The following is a 23,686-nucleotide window of genomic DNA, read 5'->3' on the forward strand; positions in this document are numbered from 1 at the left end:
CTTATATTCCCGATACCCAAACCTCCCTCCCTCTTACTCCTACAAACCATATCCCACCCCACCCTATGGTCCTTCTCCTCCCCCAGCTCCTAGAGAAAGTCTCTCATTAGTTTTTCTAATCTACTAGCCACATTTGTCGGAATCTTGAAGATTGACAAAAAGTAAACATAATTAAAGTAGACTTGATTAGAGTGGTTCTCCCTCCAAGAGACAAATAATTTTTCTTTCAAGTTACTAATTTCTTTTCAAGCCTCTCTACAACCAGAACCCAAAACTCACCTTTCTGAGGGTTAGCACCCAATGGCAAACCGAGGTAATTAAGGGGCCAATTTGCTATTGCACATTCTAAGATGTCTGTAGCCTCAGAGATCTCCCCCTCACCCATATTTACCCCAACTATACAACTCTTCTCAAAATTCACCTTAAGGTTTGACATTTGCTCAAAAAGTCATATAGTGAGCTTCAAATTTCTAATCCTGTTAGGGTCCCCTACTTCACAAAAGAGTATGGTATCATCTACAAATTGCAAATGTGTGAGTGGCACAAGCTCCCTCCCAACTCTCCAACCTCTGGTTAAGCCCCTGGAATCTGCTCTATAAATTAGTCTCCCCAGAACTTCAGCTACCAAAGTAAATAAAAAGGGAGAGAGGGGGTTTCCTTGCCTAATCCCTCTCAAGGCTGGGAAGAAATCAACCACTGCCCCATTTACTAGTATGGAGTAATGGCAATTCCTGATACAACCCAAAACCCATCTGCACCAATTATCCCCAAAACCAAAATTGGTCATCACCTCCATCAAGAAAGACCAATCCACCAAATCATAAGCCTTTTCCAAATCCAGTTTACAAATCACCCTTTTTTTCTTGGATCTCTTAAACTCCTCCAAGCTCTCATTTACTATCAGAATCTAATCTGTTATTTGTCTCCCATTCACAAAGGCTCCTTGATTATCTGCTATAATTGTTGGGAGCACTTTCCTTATTCTGATGGATATCACCTTAGTGATAATCTTATAAAGGTTGTTGATTAGGCTAATCGGCCTGAATCCTTTGGGTGACATGCATTCCTCTTCATAGAGAACACTGGGTTGATCACCCCTCTAGAGTGGAATTCATCAAACACAGTTCACAGATCTTCCTTTAATATCTCCCAACAATCTTGATAAAAAGCCATCATAAAACCATCTGGGCTTGGTGCCTTTGATCTATCCATAGAGAACACTGCCTCCCTTATCTCTTCCACTTCAAATTTCCTTTCCAACCAATCCCTATCCTCTATCTGCAAAGTTGGCCATTCCATACCCTCAATCCACACTCTACTATTTAGGGGTTTTCTAAAGATAGACCTTAAGTGATTTGCAAAAGCCCCTGCTATTTCTCTTTGGGTGGATATTGTAATTCCTTCAATCTCCAGACTTGATTCAAAATTCCTTCTTCTTCTTCCACTTGCCACCGCATGAAAAAATTTGGTATTCCTATCTCCCTCCTTCAGCCATTTACACCTTGATTTTTGTTTCCAACTTATTTCCTCCTAAAGAAGATAATCCTCTAACTATTTACACAATTTCCATCTTAGCTCTTTATCTTCTTCTGTAAGACAACCCCTTTCTTCCTTGCCATCTAGGTCCTCAATTTGTGCAGTCACTATTTGCTTTCTTTCCTCTAACCTCCCAAACTCTAACAGATTCCACTCCTTGATTTTGCCTTTCAGATACTGGAGCTTCTTATGAAACCTCATTCCACTCCATTTCACTATTGGATTGCTTTCTAGCCACCACTCTTTGACTTTCTTTATGAACCTCGGGTGTCCTATCCACATGTTTTCAAACCTAAAGGGAGCAGGACCAACACTTCTCACATCCTCCCTACAGATTACAATAGGCCAATGGTTAGAAGTCACCCTTGGATATGCTCTAGAGTTTAGATTCCCCCAATGTTCTTCCCAGTCATTTGATAATAGAAATTTATCCAGCTTAAAGCAAATCGGGTTCACTTGGAGATTGGACCAAGTAGAACAGTTGTGTGATAGTGGGATCTCTTTAAGCTCGTAAACATCCACAAATTTATTGAATTTCCTCATACTCAAGGTCGATCTCTGGATTCTCCGCCTCGAACTATTTGTCTCTTCCAGGAATCTTATAACATTAAAGTCACCTCCAAGACACCAAGGCCCTTCCCATAGTCCCCTTATATCGGCCAGTTCTTCCCACAAATTCCTTCTCTCTCTGTAATCATTTGGACCATATACATTGGTAAGCACCCATTCAAACCCATCTTCCACTTGTTTAAACTTCAAGGAAATTGAAAATTGGCCTATTAACTCTTCCGGACCTATGAGTACTTCATTCTTCCACATTGTGACAATACCCCCTGCAGACCCCCAAGAAGGCAGAGCTGCCCAGCTAATCCCCCTGCCTCTCCAGACACTCCTTGCCCACCTAATGTCAAAATCTGCTCTCTTGGTCTCCTACAAAAGTACCACATCTGGGTTTGTTTTCTTGATGGCCTCTTTTATTACTGCTCTCTTCCTAGCACTTCCCAAACCTCTGATATTCCAGCTTAAGATCCTCATCTAACTATCTTCTTGCCCCTTAGACCCTCCTGCCCTCAGTTATTCCTCTTCCTTCTTTCTCCTTTGACCTTCAAACCTCTATCTCTTCCCATATTTACATCCATTTGAGCCCAGAATTAGTATTAGTGATGCATTCCTAAGATTTATATAAATGCCCTTAATGTATGAAGTTGGCTTCAGTTAGTGCATGCCCGGTGCTCACACCATTCGAACCTTAGGAGAATGCGCCACGCATCCATATGCGCATGTGATTGCTAAACGCGTGTGCCCTCAAATGAATTTTGATTTTTTTTCTTCTTTCATTTCCCTTCCCACTTCTCTCTCTCTAGAACCTAACCCACCAAACCCCCTATTCACTTTCTCCCTCTCCAACTGATGGTGATGATGGATTCACCAGTGATTGTTTCCACTATTAACTAGCAACAAAACACACGGCAGTGTTGAGAGAGTTTTTTCTCCATGTTTATATGTCACACAACACTGAAATTTTTTTGGGGAAGCAAAAGGAAGAAGGAATTACCCGAGATTTATCGACAATTGTGGGTGGAACAATCGCTATTGAAGCCCTTTCAGTTGAGGAGAGAGAGAGAATGAAAACATTTTATGGTCAGGCTTTTCATGGGAGAAAACAAAATACTATGTTTGGGGAAGTAAAAAGGAAGCAAGACTAACCTGGTTTTTTCGACGTCGCCGTCAATTGGAGAGGGAGTGAGTGAATAGGGGGCTCGGTGGGTTGGGTTCTAGAGAAAGAGAAGCGAGAAGGGAAAGGAATGAAGAAACAAATCGAAATTCATTTGAGGGTGCACGGACTTAGCAATCACACACACATATGAATGCGTAGCACGTTCTCCTAAGGTTCAAACGGTGTGAGCACAAGACGCGCATTGGCCGAAGCCAAACTCTTAATGTATATATGTCTATCTTTATTTTTTATAGGTGCAATGGATGTTCACCAAAATTTAATCCATATTTATTTGTGCAAATCATAGATGTCTTGACTAAACATATTTAAAGCATCTCTTGATGCACTTTATTTATTTATTTCATTGTTTTAATTGATAAAACTAATAAAGGATCAAAATATAGATAAATACCTTGGAAACAAGAGGTTTTAAATAAATAAGACAAAAAAAGAATATATGATATATAAATTTAACAATAATAGAAGTGCAAAACAAAGTATACTTAGGATTAAAAGACAAAGAAATAACTCAATATGACCTTTTTGTATTACATTGGTTTGATAATTCATAACGATGAAGAAATTGAGTAGAATGTCACCCATAAAATCAGAGCAAGATGAGCAAAATGAAGGGTCTAGAATCATATGTGACAGTTAGTACCACTTAGATTAAAAGAAAAAATCTGTGACGTAAAACTATGTTGTATGGAACAAAGTTGGGCAATCTTGGGCTGCAAACGGATCATATCAAATTGGATACAAGCATATCCAAATTTGATTTGATTACATTTGAATTCGAATCGGATCATATCTATTGGATATCTAGCGGATTCGAATTGATTTCAGATTATAATCGGATATTAAATAGTATAAATAAATTAGACTAAAAATGACCAAAATATTATATATTATTAATAATATGAGCTAAAAATGACTTTAAATTTATATTTTATGAACAAAATGAATTAAAAATTACTTGCATAAAACTTGAACATATGACAATTTAGTGAAAATACAACATTAAGAAAACTTTAATCACAGATATAATACAATTTTTTAAGTATATGTGAGCATATATATTTAAATCGAACCGAATCGGATTACATCAAATCAAATAGGGGTAGATCCATATTTGATCCGATTATAAACGGATCGAATTCGCATCACCCTTAATAGGATCAAATTCAAAATCAGATAATCGAATGCTGTTTGCAGCCCTAGGGCAATCTAGAAGCATGCCTAAAATTAAATATACAGATATGCATATGTTGAGATGGATGAGTGAAAAAACTTAAAAAAAATGTTAGGGTCATAAATAAAGTCATTCAAAGGAAACTAGGACCACCATCAATATGTGATAAAATGAAAATAACTAAAATGGTGTAATCACATGCATAAAAAACCTAAACAAAACAATAGTGAGAAGAGATTTGTTGAAACTTGAAAATTGAAAGGGATAGAAGGATTAGTTGTAGACAAAAAAGACATGGGAAATACTAAGTAATGATTTAGGATGATTTAGGTACTAATAATTTAACAATAGATATAGCATTAAACAAAACCAGAATGACAAAATATGATTTATGTAACTAACCCCATATAGTTGAGAAAAGGCTTGGATGATAATGATGATGATCCATTCTTTTCTGCTGCATATCCCCATACATTTCTTACATTTTTTTTTTTTTAATTTGAGGTTCATTATGTTTTTCATTTCCTATTTTTTCTTTTTGTTTATTCTCATTTTAAAAGAACGTTATTTGGATTTTTTTAAGTTACAGCTACAAAATTTTGTAGATTTCTAAATTAGAATAAATAGATTGTCTTTTACGAATTTTAAGTGAATTACGGGCAATTTTGTCACTTAATGATTTAAACCAACAGTTTTAAATGGTTTTTAAGGTGGCAGGGACACGGATGTATGATCTGTAAAACAGAGGATGGATGCAAAAACAGAAAAACATAAAATATACAAAATCCATAAAATAGAAAGAAATAAAAAAAAAAGAAAAACTTCTACAGTAAGAATCCTCACATTTGAAAGCACGCATCCTCATCTAAAATGGATTCATCAAGAAAACTTAAGTCGTTTCTTATCAAAGATCAACACATTTTTGAATAGTTCCAGTACGTTGCCTATTCTGTATTATTCAAATTCCGGGTCGGTTCTTCCAATCAAAGAAACACTCTCAGTAATTATGATTTATGAATACATAATTCCAGCGGTTTAATACATGGGTCAGATTGAATAACTATGGTAACACATAACATCCAGCAGCGTGAGCGCAATTAAATAGCTTTACTTCAAAGACTCAAATGGTAGCCCAGTTTGGTTCACTGCTTGGTTCACTGCTTTGGGCCATGTTTGGTTCACTGCTTTGGGCCTTATTTTTTTAATTCTTGCTTATTCTAAAAATGGACAAGAATGAATAGCATAGTGTTTGATTATAAAATTCTTGTCAAGAGACACATTCTTTTAGAATAAAAAATAGCCCCATGTCACAAAAATTGACTAGTCATGAAAAATAATCATACCCCAAAATTGACTAGTCATGAAAAATAATCATACCCCATCTTGTTTATTTCATTCTTCGAAGAAACTTTACCTATAAAACTGTTGTCATAGATGTTTACTTTTACGAAATTACTTTTACAAAAGTACTTTTACGAAAACACTTTTATAAAAGCACTTTTGCAAAAATAATTTTATAAAAACACTTTTATGAAAGTACTTTTATGAAAACACGTTTATGAAAATACTTTTATAAAAACACTTACAAAAAATTTTATGAAAGCACTTTTTTAAAAATACATTACTAAAACAATTCTATGAAAATACTTTTATAAAAACACTTTTATGAAAGTACTTTTACAAAAGCACTTTTATGGAAGTAGTTTTACGAAAGCGCTTTTACAAAACATCTATGGCAATTGATAAACATTGACTATTGGAGACCTAGGCTGACGGTTTGTGATTACCAGCACAATTTTTTTTTTTTTTTATGAATGAAAATGGGCAACATAAGACACTTGTCAGTCTGAAAAGAATTCATTTTTAGGAAAAAAGTGCTTGGTTCATAGCACTATTTTCTCATTCTACCTATTTTTACCCATTCTTTTCAATTTTAGAATTTCATCATGGGTGAGAATGAGAAAAAATGAGAATTGAACCAAACATAATTAAACAAGCCAAAGAAACTAAGACCGCAAAGGCACTTAAGAGTTAAGACCAATGCTATTATCACAATGCTTGTTTAGGTAAAAACCAAGTTATAAACAGCGAATGCTGCGAATTGAATCTTGTCACGATTATAATTGATTTTCTGGGGTTACCACTTACCAGCCATAAAGGGTGACTACAGGTGTAAGACCAACAATAGAACTCCGAGGAGTGATATAACAATTTTATTTGAAGATAATCAACGATTTGCACAAATTTGCACAAAAAGGGTTTCCATCGGAGTCCTTTACTATTATAAGTGAACGTATATACATATGATGAGATGCATGGAAATTAAGGAAAAGGGAAAAAGACTAGGAGACCATAGTTTCTGCAGAATTTCAAGGGCCTCTATAATTTATCTCTCACCTACCTTAGATGTTTGGAATATACAATTCTTTTAATCACCTCGAGTTCTTCAAGCAAGTGAATTGGCACCAGAGAAAATGCAATGAGTGATCACACTTGAAGAAGATTATTCACAGTAACGGCAACAGAGTTTGTTCGCTGCAAGTCCTGAAAAGTTTTGAAAAGGTTGGACTTTTGAAGTGAACTAAACAGGTAATTTTAAAAAACAAAATTCAACTCAGATTTACAGTCATCTCACTCAGCTACAGAACTTTCCCAGGAGCCACCCAGACACCCAGAGATACTGCTTGTATCTAGGGCAGTTGGGGCCCTGTCCATCAGGATTAAACTTGGGCTCTCTTGCTCTTCATGAGACTTCTGCAACATGACATATGCTTAAATCTTTCTTCGTTATTCGTAATAAAAGTTTTTGTAATGTTAATAACTGGGAAAAAAACTACCGCTTGTACACATGGTCATGGCACTTTTCCTTCTCTTCATTCTAATGGTAGCCTCCATTTTCTTAGCTACTTTTATCTTAAAAAATAAAGAAACAAAAAAGATAGAAAATAAAATACAGGGTATCAACAACCAAGCCTGCCAAGAAGAGAAACCTAAAAATCTCTCCATCTTGAATCTTAAAAGAATCTATCCAGTAAAGGAAAAGCTTTTTTCTAGGCATAACAAAAGGTAAGAACAAAAAAATGAAAAACCAATGGGGTAATAAAGGCCGAAGGCATGCTCCCATCTGCCTTGGAAAAAGCACCTATCCCAGCTACATCCGAAGGAAAGAATAAAGGATCTCAGGAAGGTTATGTCACAATCAGCTGTCACGTACTTGGTCTCCGATCAACACTCAGGACTCTATTAACCAACTCCACTTAGGGCTCCTTAACTAACTCCACTACTGGCCCACATGACCCACTCCTCATTTAATGGACTCCATAATCAAATAACTGACCACTTAATGAACTCTACAACCAAATAACAAACCTCTCCTACTACTATGCCCATCCTCCACGTGAAGTTGGGTCGTTCTTTTGGACTCTAGATATTTGAACACATGGACCCATGGTCCTATGCACGTAACAACTCCCCCCTAAATCATAACGTTCTTGTCCTCGAGAACGAAGGCTGTGAATTGCAGGTATCTCTTGTCCAGTACCAACTTCAATTGCCGATGATGTTTCTCCATCTAAGTATTCATTCATTTCTCCAGGCCAATCAATATCCTTCTATGAGAAATAATTTCTTGCAGCAATGGCCTGGCTCAAAGTGTATCACAATTGAAACATAGGCCTTTGTCCCTTCTTTCTTGGATGTCAGCATATGAAAGCTTCTTGATGGATGGTGCCGTTTTGACCAGGCTTCATGTGCACTGCATGTTTGGGTTCAGACAAATGAGCTAGTCCTATTGCTATAGATAATGTTTGAAGATTTTGCACGAGGACATCCACCATTATGGATTCTTTTAACCCACTCACAAAACAACTAACCTGTTGTAAGGGAAACAAGTTCCTAGCTCGACATAGGGAACTTCTTAAACTGTTGATAGTAATCTCATACCAAACCAACTTGCTCAATTTGGTAAGATCCCCAAGGAAATCTTCAAACAGAGTTGGCCCAAACCGTTCATGTAGGCCTTGCTTCAAGATGGTCCATGTAACGATTTCATGTTCATCCTTGAATATCTGGTACCATAATAGAGTGCCTCCTTCAAGGTGGTAAGCCGCCATTGGTGCCTTGTCTTCTTCTGAGGTATCTTGAATGGCAAAGAATTGCTCAACACAGAAAATCCAGCTTGTAGGATCTTCAGCTCAACTATATTTGACAAAATCCAACTTGGCAACCCGAGAGGCCCATAAACTTGAAGATCTTAAGGTAGTGCTATTGCCATGCCCAAAAACCATTGTATTTCGTGACAGTGACCTTTCAGATTGCTCCCATTCCTGGTGAGCCTTGAGATGATCTAATTTCCTGCTCCAAGCAGCCAAGGTTTCTTTGAACTCTTTCATCGTTCTCTCTTGGCTCGACGTCAGGCTACAGAAACTTGCTTCAAGCTGAGAAAGGTGTGGATCGTCAGCCATCCTTGACTCTGATACCAAGTTGTCATGTACTTGGTCTCCTATCAACACTCGTTTCTCACTCTTGCGGTGCTTAAGTGTTACAGTGAGAGGAGAGAGAAAAGACTCAGAGAGAATAGGAAGAAAATAAAGCTAGAGAAGAATTCTCCAACGATAAGATAACATCTATTCACCTAAAATTACAATAACAAAAAAGTAGGGACTTAAATAGACTTCACAAGACTCTAATAACTGAATCTGCTACTGCCCGACATGGCCCACTCATTTAATGGACTCCATAATCAAATAACTGACCACTTAGTGGACTCTACAACCAAATACAAACCTCTCTTACTATTATGCCCATCCTCCACGTGAAGTTGGGTCGTTCTTTTGGACTCTAGACATTTGCACACATGGACCCATGGCCATATGCACGTAACACAATCAGTCTGTAATCTATATTTGTAATTATATAATTATTACAAAACCTAATGAAACAGGCATGCACCTAAGTTTTTCAGCCTCCAATTTGTAGGACAGTTCTTTGTAAGTGGGTGCTGTTAATATAAAACTGATGGGTCAATAGAAAGATAAAAATCTTGTCTTATTGACCTAGCATAAACTCAGACATATAGTATTGATTATCAAGACCCTTTTGCTCTGGTTGCCAAGATGATTTCTAATTGATTTTATCATCTCAAGTCCCGAAGTCAAGTTTGGTAGATCTAAGGGTTGCAGACTTTGGAAATCAATCTATGGCCTGAAACAGTCTTCCATGGCCTAGTTTGATAGATCTAAGGGGGTTCTTCATAGAATTGAGTTCACCTAAATCCCATGTGGCTCATACACTCTTCATTAAGAGGAAAGTTGGCCATCACTATTCAACAATGGAGATGGCATTAAACACAACAGAATGAAGAAGCAGGATTCATGTACCCAACCGTATATGGTTGGGATAAGGCTTAGATGATAATGATGCTATTGTTGTCACAGTAGATGATCCAATAGCAATTACACAGTTAAAGCAATTATTGATAGTTGAAGTTCAGATCAATGGCATCAGGGATCTCATATATTTCTTGAAAATAAAGTTTTCCTTATCAAAGAAGGGTATCTTTATCACCTTGGAGAAGAATGTACTTGACCTTTTGAAAGGCAAAGGGAAATTAGGAACTAAACCAATCAATACTCCTTTAGATCCTAATCACAAGCTATGTAGAGATAATGGTAAGGTGTTTCCAGACAAGGGTGTGTATCAAAAAATTTGTAGGAAATCTTTTGTTCCTTTGTCTAACTCATAATAATATCTTATATGAAGTATTGTGTTGTGTTGTTAGTACATGCGTCAATCCACAATCTCTGATATGGCAGCTACAAACAAGATACTATAGTTACTTCAAGGGAGCCCCAAGTAGAGGTCTCCTCAATTCTTCTCATTGTCATCTCCAAGTGAAAGCTTATATAGACACAGACCAGGTAGGTTTTGTCAATGCAGTCTACTGGTTATCACACATTTTAGGTGATATATTATTTTATTGAAGGAAAAAGAATCAGTTCCTAGTTGCCAAATTGAGTGTAAAGGCTGAACACAAAGCCATAGCACTTGGGATGTCAAAGCTATTATGGCTAAAGATCTTATCAGATGAACTGGGCATCATCTCTAATAGCCCTATGAAGCTTTACCAAGACAAACAAGTAGCAACCTATATTGCACACAATCCTGTTCAACATGATCATGACAAATATTTAGTGGTGGATAGACATTTCACTATAGAACAAGTAGCAAATGGAAAAGTGTGCTCATCATTTGTCAAATATAAGTCTCAGTTGGCTGATAATCTAAGGGAGGTGTTCAGCCCAAACTAGGAGATAACCTATGCAAACTAGGCATATGCATAAAAATTATGCTTATCTTGAGGGTGAGTTTTGAGCTATCTATTATTGTCTTCTAGGAGTAGTCTTTTAGTCCTTCTAAGTTCTAAAATCAAGGTTAAATTTCTAATTTAAGATCTAATAAAACAGATTCAGGCCTATTTTTGTGCTCAAATTCTGCATCTCTCCATTTATTCTCATCTACTTTTTTTTTCTTGCTTCAAATTACTTAATTGTTTAATTGAATCAATATTTTTAGAACTCCTTTAAGCAAGCATCCAAGAACCAAGGAGAAATGGAGCATGTCCACTCAAGGCCTCAAATAATGTCTCAATATCCTTGAATATGCACCAGTTCCATTCCTCCCCAAAACACATTATTGCACGAATACTCCAATGTCTTGCTCATGATATGAAGCTTTTTCCATCTCCAACATCATAACATGTATACATAAATATGAAATATTATGTACCATGTTTTAAAACCCAACCCAAAGATTGAACCAATTCCAGGTGACATTCCAATGGTTCAATTATCCAGATTAAAGTTTGGAAAATAAGTGTTTTACAAGCATTAGATTGGGATTTTTTGAACTCAAGATCTAAAGGTTTGGTCTTATGGAAAAAAAACATGGTGTCCACCACACACACAAAGCGTACCCCAAACACAAAAGCATATGAAAGCTCACATAGGTCTGGCTGAGTTCATTTTTATATATCAAAAAACAAAGGTTCGTTTTTGGTCTGCCCAGTAGCCCTACCTATATTTTTTTATTAGTGTAGCCCTATCCTACTTTACAATGGAGGGTTCCTAAATCCATAATTCCAATAGCTATCCTCCACAATCTGAGCTTCAATCTATATCTCGTTGGTCACTTGGAATTTGATCATAAAAGATGCATTAATTGAACCTCACTAAAACTTTTTATCCTTTTGTTTGATACTCAGCTCCACCCAAAATCCAATAGCTATTCTCCACAATTTGTGCTTTGACTTGTATTATTCACAAGAATCACAACCACATGGAACTTTCTCAACAAAGATGCAATAATCAAATTTCACTAAAACTCCTCATCCATTGGCTTCCATAGCTTACATCCACCCACAAGATGATGGTTCCTATCAGCATTTGCACTATCACAAATGAAATTGTTTTCTTCTTTTACAGAAGCAAGGATAGAAAACAAGGAGAAGCAGTAAACAAAGTGTGCCAATGCACCCCTCTTTCAAAGCTAGCACCAGCTACCTAACCCAAAATCCAAAAAACATCCAGCTATAAATAATCCTCCAAGATAACATACTTCTATTGATCACTTGCTTTAGCAAGACCGTTGGATGATCTATGGACCCATGTTAGCTCCATGCCCTCAGTTCCATAGTAGTTGGTTGGATGAATTTTAATATTTAAAGTAAATTAAAAATACAAATTATAATATAAAAATTAATATTATAGAAGTGGAGGAGGATTGTCAAACAATCATATTATGGATGAAAGCTCAGGACCAGATTCCTTGGCAGTTCAGGCATATGGTGAGGTTGGCATATTCCTTAGGTGTCAGATTGAACACCTCATTCAACTGGATTCCTAGGAGTGCTAATATGCCAGCTGACTTGTTGGAAAAAAAAATGGGGTAGGGAGAATTTGTTTGGGTTGGGGTTGCCCAGGACCAGGCTGTAATTTGTAAAAGCTTTCTGTTTTTATTCCCTCATGGGCTTCTCTAAAGGAAGCTGTTGTTACAGGCCAGCTGCTTTTGTTTTGAGCAGTTTAGTGATCTTATTTAGTGAAATCTTTTCTGTCACTTATCAAAAAAAGTTAATATTATAAAATGGAATGAACCATGACCCATAGATTGGATTGAATGGTTTAGTGCTTTGAATGCCCTAGCTAAAGAGATTTTGACTAAGCCAACAGGCTTTTTTGTCTATTGATGGGCTTGGGATTTAACCATTCCGTCTTGGCCTCCGGGTGACAGATTGAATGGTTTGACCATCCAGGTTAACAATGGATTGAAAACACTGGCGTTGATGTCAAAGCCGCCATCCGTCACCTGTAAATGATATACAGCCATTACCCAATGTTTGTTCCAACCATCTGGGGTCTTGGGAGGGGTATACTGTGGGTACAGTCCTAAACTTTGACATTCTTTTTTTAACACAAACTGGCCACCCTCAGACTGGAATCCACATATGCTGGCCCGAGATTTTACCCTTACACTTTAAACCAAGTAATGGCCCCTGCCATCCCTAAATGATATCATCCATAGAATAAGATTGAAACAATCTTTAAGGATTTTATCAAGTTTAGGTTATATAATAAAATAAATCATTTCCATTTGGGTCCTCAAGAATATCTTTCTCTCATATCTAATTATAGAAATCTTCACTAAAAAAGCATTCCATTTGGGTTCTCCAGCATGACAAACAAGAGGAACTTTAGTTGACAAAAACAATTAAAAATTTTACTTTTTGATCTATAAAAAGAAAACAAGTAGAACTAAAGATGATAATCATTATCTTTACCATACTATTATTTTCACTTGCTAATTAAAATATTGAGGAAACTCTTCTGAAAAAATAAACCTCACTAAATCTCCACATCTAGTTTGTATTTAAGAGAGTAAAAATGGAAAACTTACTTGTAGCAAGTTAATAAAAAAATAAAAGGCATATTGAAAAATGTTATAGAATCATGGAGAGTAAATAATTACCAAAAAAAAAACATTTTTAATTTCAATTATCTTTAAACCATGGGATTTTAAGTTTAGTGTATCCTAAAAGCATTCTTTTTTATGCTAAAATATATTATGTTCTTTGACTTAGAAAATTAACACTTGTAGTATCAGTGCATGCTAGTATGGCAAAATGCAAATCTAAAAAATACCTGGAAAATTATTTCATCGGGGATGTGGGGTAGCACCTCCCGTACTGTGTCAGCCATGGCAAGTATATTTGATATATTATCAGTTGCAGAGGGTGAAGCATTCCTAAACCGTAAACCACCAGCATTTCCAGTGTACCTTGTAGCCATAGCCACAGGAGGAACAGAGGAACCAGAGACAGCTTGAGGTTGTGTGATAGGCCAAAAGCTCCATGCAGCATCTTCAAGAGCAGTCTGAGCATAGGTTTCACCCACAGATGCAAGATGTCTCATCATCATTTGGAATCTGCCCAATCCAACTGATCTAATTGCAGTAGATGGACCAGCACCATCAAGAGCCTGGCTTGGCCAAGGATGCAGCCAACTTGAATCCACACCCACACCCCTAAAAATCCAAATACATTGGTAGTTGCAAATGAGAGTTGTGAAATGCAGGTAGGCTTCATGAACAGGACAAAGGCAAGAAACTGAACCTCCATGGACTACTTTCTAAAGGATGTTGTGGCTGTTCAGAGAATGCCCCCATAGGAAGTGCATGTCCAGATGTGTCTGGCTGCTCCAATCCTGATCCTATTTGACGAGCAAGCTGCTCATCACTTGAGACATTTCTAGAATTGGGGTTTGAGTTGACTTCAGGTCTGACCACAAAAAGTGGCCTCCGACAAGTTGGGCAAGAATAAATCTCACTTAGACCTTGATCCAACCTGAAATTATTAGATAACCAGATATTGGATAATATCCACTTTCAAGCATAATTGAAGAATACTGCACTAATAAATGAACATACCAAGACCTCAAACATGCTAGATGGAAAAGGTGATTACAAGACAGCTTTTTAGCCTTGGCCATTGGTTCCTGTTATATTCCAATTTTCCAAATCATACACTATCCCTGGGAAAGCCAATGACCAATTAGATCTAACAAGAGAGAAAAGAGAGAACTAAGCTTACTCTACAAATTGCACATTCGTCATCATATGCTTGTAGCTCTTCAGATGTTGCATCAGGAAGTGCCCCATGAAGAGCACTTAAAGCCATTCTCAACTTGATGAACCCTTTTATTCGCTTTATCATTGTGCTAACCAAGGCCTATTCATAGTGCACATCTGAACAGTGAGTACAAGGAACAAGACATTGAGACATGAAAATCTTAAAGGACATTACAATTCCAATATGGGAGTGGCAGGAATATTTACACGTATATTAAGGAAAAGGACGGCATCTACAAGATGGAAGGCCATGCCATGAAGCCACCAAATATGTAAATGATGACCAAGTGCCATTAACAAGGTCATCATGTCAAGGAAAAAACCAAAATTCCGAATAAGAATACCCTTCCATTCCAATAGAGACCCTACAATCAAACATTTTTAATCAGGAAAATCAAACATCTAAAACAACAATATAATTATAGAAACATCAGCTAATCATCGAAGGCAAGTTTGAGAATTACAAGGATCCAAGAGGGAATACAATTTTTTCCATAGCCAAAGGTATCCTGAAGGATGCCCAAATGTAAAATCACCAAGCATGTTTATCCTGGCAATAACTGACAGGGAATGCATAACATTTGCAAGACCACTAAAGGTTACATGAACAGACAACCCAGAACAGGCTATGACGAATCCCTCTTTGACAAGAAAAAATCATAGCAGTTATTTGGACCCCCCCCCCCCAAGAAAAAAAAAGAAACATTAGGCTAAACTTTCATGGGTGCTGTTTTTGGAACCTAAGAATGTCAGGAATTGGAGGAGCTTTTGGGGACTAAAGGAAATTTGGTTGCATTATTCTCTAGACAATGATTAAGATTAGCCAAATCCTTAAATCTTTGACATCTGATGGAGGAGAGGGATCCTTAATTCACTGTGGGGTGGATGACAAGAAAAGGCTCTTCAATGTATAGAAATGTCTTGAGGGAAATTGAGGAGCTGTGTAGTAAGCTGAATAAAGTTTGCAGATGGGCCCCAAGGTGAACCAACTTCTTGGCTGATGGCTTAGTGAAATATTGAGCAGTCTACTTGTACATCACTTTCCTCTTAATTAATAAAATTTTGGACTGTAAATGGTCAAAAAACAGAAACAACCTAGAAGGCCAAAACACTTTCAATATTTTCATCTTAGTCTGGGTGCAAGTAGGACTATTTTTTGTAACAAGAATTTTATTTGGAATGTACCAGAGGTTTTTATTTTTTGCAGATAACAGTATCATATTAAAAAATAAGACAAGAAATCACAATGTCCCTTGTCCTGGGTTCATGCACATCAAATAAATAAAAATAACAACTGCACAAATACCTGCAGCTGATCTATTAAAAAACTGTGATGTTTGACAGTCTGTTCTGCTTTCTGCTGAATGGCGATGCCACAAATCAAGGAGCTGAAACCCATGAACCATAATTGCCTGCCAAATAATTTTGCATGGCAAAGAACCTTATAAACCAACTTGTAGAACATAAGCGAGGAGAAGAATATCTAAGCCCTCTTAAAAGTTTTTTCTGCTATTAAGCTCACAGGAATTCAAGCATGCTGACTATTATTACCTGTAATGTCTCAAAAGCAATGCTCATAGGCTCAAAGAGTAAGAGCAGAAATGTGGTTGAGCCTAAAGATTTGCATATCATGAGACAAAGTCTTATCCTGTAGACCACAAGCATAATAAATAAGATATATTTCAAGATTATTGAGAATGTTACAAAAATATTTACATCTGCAACATCCATTAAGAGCACAAAGTGACAATGGCTCTGCAATTGTCCCATTCAAATTTAAAATACAACTCCACTCTTTGACATTCCTCCTACCTAGTGAGACATCCTAGTTTCTCTATCACCCACATATAGCTTTCTTGACTGAGACCATTCCAAATAATCTCTTCCATTGAGTTTGATGTAATGAACTGAATATTCAATCATTGTAACTGATGCAGAACATTACAAATCCAGAGTGTGCAGCTTTCTTGTTTTTGAAATTAGAAGACATTTCAAAAAGCAACCACTCCAAAATAATAAGAGGTATGCATGAAGCAAATCTCTTTCCTCAGAACAGACTTCTACGAAGTCCAGAGGAGGTACAAATCAAAAAAGAATATTCAACCAATCTACAGTCTAGGACAAAGTTCCAATTAACAATTTCAGATCCGCATATGGGCCAAGTCATACAGAGCAAAAAACAGACTTGTATCGCAGGGTTCAAGAAGAAAAAGAAGGTTCATGCACCAGTGGGCAGTGGAGAAATTGAGGCATAAAATCACTCACTGAGTGTTCAATAATCCAAACAATATTGACCTTTAATCGAAGTATGAACAAAAGTCAGGCAGATCAAACCATGATAGTCCCACAAATAGAAACATACACAATCAAAGCACCAATCCATTTATTAGAATCTGGAATTTTAAATTTTTCGCCAAAAAAATCTTAAAGTTTATCATATTACTCCAAACATTAATGAAAACTGCATGGATAAGCTCCTAAATTCAAGTAGTCCTAGAATCTAAAACCTCTTTAGAACCTGCAGACCACCTCTGCCGACATCAGCAGGATATCCAATATCATGCATCAGTCAATCACCAAAAAACAAGAGTGGATCCTCCCCACTGTCTGCTCTGATACCAAGTAGACTAAGGGCCTGTCTGTTTCCTCTTAACTCTTATCTCTTAAGAGGAATCTTTTAACTTTAAGAGAAAAATGGTTGTTTGTTTCCTCTTATCTCTTATCTCTTAAAGTGCAATCATACAACTTTTTGTTTTCCAATGATACCCCCAAAAAGACAAACAAAAAACTCTCAAATACGGGGTCAAAATGGATATTTGATAATTTTTAGAATTCAGAATTCATAACAACATTCTCTGCATTCAGAGTTCAGAGGAAAGAAAAGTTCACCAATACCAATATACCTCTTAATGTAATTATTGCACTTTCAGATGTCAGACTTCAGAGCAAACGAACAAGCCCTAACTGGCACAAGAGAAGAAAAAGAGGGAAAAAAGAATAGTAGAGAGAAAGAATCTGCAGGCCTATGGCCTTCAGTTTTAAGGAGTATATCAATCTTCACCGTGTCTGATAACATAAGTTTTAAGGAGATATGGTTCAGAGGAGGTTGGTAAAGAATGTTGTTGGTGGGTGATGTTATTGTTTGGTTTTAAGAGTTTTATTGACAAAGCTGTCTTTAGATGGGGAAAAGGATTGGAAGAGGTCAACAGAGGTAGAAGGAAGAAGTTTTAATGCTGAAAGGAGAAGGAATAACAAAAGAAACTTCATTGCCTTATATGAATATTTTGGAAAAAGAAGAAAACAACTGCTAGTGTTTCCTGAAGAAAGAGACAGAGCAGGGTGGGGTTTAATTTCTAAAATGCTATAGGAATTTATTCGGTATTTGGAAGTAAGCAAAATTGGTAAGATAGATGAGAAATCAATACAAGAAAGCTTGTACTTACAGAATGAAATTTTAGAAGAGAACTTAACCTTGGTTGGTAGAGTGGGTAGTGCAAGATGGAGATTCAGGGTGAGACAAGGGTTGGGAGAAGATGTTAGTAGATGAAGTGAAAGGAGAAACTCATGCTTGGAGAAAGGTAGCAGATGCGATAATCAGAAGTTTAAATCTGAAAGGGGCGATGACATTTACACCATTTGAAAAGGTAAAGCAATCATTGATCTGGTCGATGAAGAGTTGAAGTTAGAAGTCATAAATATTCAGTCAGATTGTGGTAACGTTTTAGTTTCAAGATGGTCCCCATTATCCAATGCAAAGAAGCTGCTTGTGGAGGACGATGTGACCGTTTGTGTTATTGAGCTTCTTTCGATCTGTGGAAGCTTGAAGCTTTTTCATCCATTGTGTCAATATGTGGAGGTCACCTGAATGGAGTTTCCACCTTCAGTCTTCATTCTGTGGCTATACTCCTCAGCAGGGTGAAGCCGGAGGATATACCCAGGAACAGGAAGGTGGAGGTTTTGGTTGATAGTTTCTTTTACTCAGTCTGGTTGGAAACCTCCATTGAAGCATCACTCTGGTTGGAGGTCTGCAGAGAAGCAAACGAAGGGGTCAAAGAAGAGTGGTTACGTGGTGGAATAGGAGTGCATTATTTCAAAAACATAGCAGAAATACCAAAAGAAGGGGAGTTAAATCTGGACACAATTATGCAGGAAAACATGCAGACTTGACAGGTTCCTCTTATCTCAAGATTGGCTGGAAAGATTTCCCAATCTTTCCCAAGACCTCTGTCATCGTTGCATTTCAGACCACTGGCCCATTAAGTTGAACACAGATCTAATCTCAAGAGGAAAGCCTCCTTTTAGACTAGAAAAATGGTGGACCCATCACAAGGATTTTAAGGAGATGGTAGCTGGCTGGTGGGAGGAGTGTGAAGTAGAGGGATGGACTGGTTTCAGACTGTTACAGAAATTAAAATTCTTGAAGAGGAAGTTGAAATCTTGGGGAAAAGAACAGCTTAAAGCTGGTGAAGAAGACAAAAGGAAGATGCTCACGGAATTGGATGAATTAGATGTAAAAGAGCAAAAAGGCACTTTAGATGATTCAGGCAGAAGAAGAGCTGAGCTGAGGAAATCTTGGGAAAAGTTAGCCCGAAAAGAGGAAATTTGCTGGAGGCAGAGATCTAGAGTGAGGTGGCTGAAAGAAGGAGATAATAACTCCACATTTTTCCACATGTATGCCTCAGGGAGAAGAAGGAAAAACTTCATTTCCAAAATTAGAGTGAACCAAAGAGAAGTGGAAAATTCTGAAGACAAATTGTGGATAGTATCTTAATTGCAAATGAGTGTGTAGAAGACAGAAAGGCTCATGGGAACCCAGGGGTTCTAGTCAAGTTAGACCTTGAAAAGGCCTATGATAAAGTTGACTGGGAGTGTATCTTGGACTGCTTGAGAATGAGAGGGTTCGGCAGGAGATGGATCAAATGGATCAAAGGATGCATTGGCTCATCTTGGTTTTCAGTGCTCCTAAATGGAGAGTCTAAGGGCTACTTTAAGGCCAGGCGAGGGCTTAGACAAGGTTGTCCACTCTCTCCTCTCCTCTTTACCTTAGTGATGGACATCTTCAATTTTTTATTTGACAAAGCCAAATTACTAAGTTTGGTTAAGGGTTTTGAAGTGGGAAGAGATATGGTCCAGGTTTCTCACTTGCAATTTGTTGACGACATCATCCTATTCTTGGATGCATCCATGAAAGACATTTCTAATGTGAAGAGGGTGATCGAAGCCTTTGAATCAGTTACCGGGCTGAGGGTTAATTTCAGCAAATCTAGTATTATACCCATATATTCAGTTGAAGAGAGCCTCCTAGAGAATTTCAAAGCTGTTCTGAACTGTAAAGTGGAAAACCTCCCCATTACCTATCTAGGAATGCCCCTTGGAGGCAACCCAAGAACTCTAAACTTCTGGGGACCAGTGGTGGAGAAGTTTGATAAGAAATTAGCTTCGTGGAAAAAATGCTACCTATCAAAAGGGGGTAGACTGATTCTCCTAAAGGCCTCTCTAGCCAACTTACCAATTTATTATCTTTCTGTCTTCAAAATTCCTCCTAAAGTGAGAAACTATTTAGAGAAAATCCAAGGAAACTTTCTTTGGGGTGGAGGAGGGGAGAATAGAAAGCACTTGGTAAGTTGGGATCAAGTGTGTAAGTTGAAGGAGGATGGAGGATTGGGAGTTGTTGCGCATTTGAAAGAGAAGAACAACTCTCTTGAGCAAATGGCTATGGAGATTCCCTGTAGAATCCAATACTCTTTGGGCAGCTGTCATCTCTAGCAAATATGGAACAAATATAAATGGGTGGGACAGTAATCTTCATTTGAACCAGGTAAAGAATTCAAATCCATGGAAAGGTATAGTTTCTTCACACTCTTCTTTCCTTCCTTTCATTAGACTCAAAGTGGGAAATGGAAATAAAATAAAATTCTGGAAAAATCTCTGGTGGGGAATACCACTCTAGCAGAATCTTTCCCTAGAATCTTCAATCTCTCCACAGACCAAGATTCAACTGTTTCCTCTTGTATCCCAGCTTTACCTGCCGATATTAACTTGACCCTGAACCTGAGAAGACCTCTAAGGGACACTGAGATCTCAGACCTCATAAACCTCTTCCTCACCTTAAAAGAAGTCTACACCTCCCCTCATTCCATTGACACCCGAATTTGGACCCTCAACCCAAATGGTGTTTTCTCTTCCAAATCTATGTTTAAGGCTCTAATCGCAGGTGATCAGATCTCCTCTTTCCCGTTCAAGAAGGTATGGAGCAGTCATATTCCTCTAAGAATTTGCTTCTTTGTCTGGGAAGCGTGTCTACAGAGAATAAATACGTGTGATCTTCTTCAGAAAAAAAGCCTGGGAAGGTCTTATATTTCTCCTCATGCATGTGTGCTTTGCCTAAGAGAAGGGGAATCTGCAGATCATCTACTCATTCATTGCAATTTTTCTCAAAAGATTTGGTGGCATTTCTTAAACCTGACTGGATATAGTTGGGTCTCTCCAAAGCATATTCAGGAGTTCCTCAACCAGTGGCATGTGTCAGGCTTGAGCAGAAGAGGTAAAGTGTATTGGAAAACTGTGGTACATGCAATTTTGTGGGGAATTTGGGAGGAAAGAAACAGGCACGTATTTGAAAACAAAACCAGATCTCTAGAAGAATTAATTTCAGATATATTCTTTTGTTGTAATTTTTGGGCTGCTAACCTACCTCTCTTTCAATGCCCCATTACCTACCTCTCTTTCAATGATCTTAACAGAAATATCCAAACGATCTTGCTTCTTCCAACTTACTCTCAACCAATCCAAAGATTACAGATACCACATATTGAAGGGATGATTCTAAACTTCGATGGAAGCGCTGCAAGCAATCCGGGCAAAGCTGGGATAGGTGGTATTTTGAGGGATGAACAGGGATTTATCTGTTGGGCTTTCAGTGGCCCAATAGGTAACACAGACTCAACAAAGGCTGAAGTGATGGCAGCACTCACTGGTATCAGAATAATAAAAAGTTTAGGCATTCAGAAATTATCCATTGTTGGAGATTCTGCTAATACTATCAAATGGCTGAAAGACAAGGAGGGGGGTCCGTGGAGGTTGAGTCATTATCTGTCAGAGGCAAGAGACTCCTTGGAAAATTTAAATGTTAATCTGATGTCGATACCAAGGGAGATGAATCATATTCCAGATGGATTAGCTAAAATTGGAGCAAACTTAGAAAATTTACAAAACAACAGGCTTCCCCCCTTGTAATTTTGTGTTTCTTCTGTTTAAGTTCTCTTTCCTTTTAGTATATCTGCTCATGTATTCCTTGTTTTATTTAATGAAATCTGATTAACTTTTTCTCCAAAAAAAAAATCTGGACACAATTAAAGTTGGAAGACAGAAGAACAAAGGTTTTTGCTTGGGAAGGGAAATTGGGTTGGCGTGTAACAGGGTTTGTTTTCAGGCTTTTACCAATGAAGAAGGATTGTCAGATGTGAAGAAGAGGATGGATATCGAGAAGAATATGAAAGGATACGAGGATGAGTTAGATTTGACATGGGTTGATTTGGCTGAGGAGGGAGTTCATGAGACAGCAGGTGAGACTTTAAATATTCATGTGACAGGAGCTGAACAGGGGCCTGAGTAAAATCAACCTAGGCTGTGTTCCTCTAGGCACATTGGAGTGAAGTTGAATCTTGAGTCATGTGATGACTTAAATGAACATGTGGTTGTAGAGATGCAAATGGATTGGATATTGATGCAATTCGATTTTGGCAGATTCAAATCAGCATTATCAGATTATTGAATTGAATCGGATCAGAAAATATAATCCATTTACATTTCAGATCGAATTCGAATGACCCCTGATTCAATCCAAAAAATCCGATCCAATTGGATATATTATGTTTTAGAGAATGACATGTATCCCCCCCCCCCCCCAATTTTGTTTAAACAATTTAATAAAACAGTTGTAATTTTAACAAAAGGAAAGACCTAAAATTGGAAAGTTTAATAAGTGTTAAAACAAAAATAACAGAAGGTCCAAAACCCATTGAAGAAAGGTTTTGGTTTTCGTTTGGTTCCAGGGTTCCCTTCTTCTCTTCCATTTCATTGAGACAAGAAACCCTAACCCTAAAGATTAGCTGCCATCAAAATCGCATCGCCACCCACCAGTGACACCTCCAGAGACACCACACCACCACCACTGTTTTGTTCTCCCCTCCCCTACTCCATTGCCATCTTCATCGCCACAAATGCCAAATCTAAGATCTCTATTGGCGTGTGAACATGATGTTCATTATTCACTTCAAATCTAAGGGGTCAAACAATGGTCACTTAGTTCATGTTACCAAGGTCTTCCATTGGCTAAAGGCAGGCCTCTTTGGGGTTGGACCTTTCAGTAGGTATAAGAGGATTTATAAGAGAAAGGAGATAAGAAAACAGGAATAGAATTAAGAGTATTGATAGAAGAAGCAGTAATATGGATTCAGTGGAGAAAGAGGCCAAGGAGAAGAAGATGGAGCCCACCTGCTGTTCAAAAAGAAAATATCTTGACAAAAGAGGAGATGATGCCAGGGATGGAGTGTGAAACGGAAGAACAAAATTCAGAAGGGGAAGAGAAAGATGAGGAGGTGGCTTTGGATCAAGTGAGAAAAGTAGAAAGCAGTGTGGATTTGGAAAAGATAGTGGAAACTGAAGTCCAAGTAAGCAAGTTGTTAGGGGTTATACGTTTTATGAGGGGACAATTTTGCTAGAAAAACTGTTCCAGGATTTGGAAAAGAGGTTTCCTATGAATGAATAAAGCTTTAAACAGAAGATTTGGTTGGTAAAAGTTATTAAGATCATTGTTGATTTGAGGATAGTAAAGGAGGTTGTTGGGTGCTGAAGTGCTTTGAGATGGGCAGTGAGTCCTGTGTGTGCCTGTAAAAATGGGGAAGGAAAATTTGTATTAAAAGGGGTTGGAGGGTCTTAATGATGTAGGCGTGGGTTTTAAATTTCTGTGGGTGATATCTTGTCACCTTTTGTACTATCTATCTCTTTAAGAAGATTTTATTTTTTATTTATTACCAAAAAGATATATTTACATTAACGAC

General features: G+C 37.5%; 1 protein-coding gene across 5 annotated transcripts in view; it reads right to left on the reverse strand.

The window, feature by feature from the left end:
* Positions 1-6,689: 6,689 nt before the first annotated feature.
* Positions 6,690-23,686, reverse strand: part of LOC104598546 (E3 ubiquitin protein ligase RIN2) — a 45,765-nt gene continuing 28,768 nt past the window's right edge. For all 5 annotated transcript variants that reach the window (XM_088890292.1, XM_088890290.1, XM_019197997.2 and 2 more), the window contains 8 exons: positions 16,176-16,272; positions 15,931-16,036; positions 14,832-14,989; positions 14,587-14,724; positions 14,424-14,491; positions 14,110-14,340; positions 13,640-14,021; positions 6,690-6,989 (listed from right to left, as the gene is read on the reverse strand). In XM_088890292.1, coding sequence (XP_088746418.1) covers positions 6,933-6,989; positions 13,640-14,021; positions 14,110-14,340; positions 14,424-14,491; positions 14,587-14,724; positions 14,832-14,989; positions 15,931-16,036; positions 16,176-16,272 — 1,237 coding nt within the window. In that variant the 3' untranslated portion in view covers positions 6,690-6,932. The remainder of the gene's footprint in view (positions 6,990-13,639; positions 14,022-14,109; positions 14,341-14,423; positions 14,492-14,586; positions 14,725-14,831; positions 14,990-15,930; positions 16,037-16,175; positions 16,273-23,686) is intronic.

Source organism: Nelumbo nucifera, chromosome 6 (assembly GCF_055504915.1).
Source record: "Nelumbo nucifera cultivar China Antique chromosome 6, China Antique-T2T, whole genome shotgun sequence".
Lineage (NCBI taxonomy): Eukaryota > Viridiplantae > Streptophyta > Magnoliopsida > Proteales > Nelumbonaceae > Nelumbo > Nelumbo nucifera.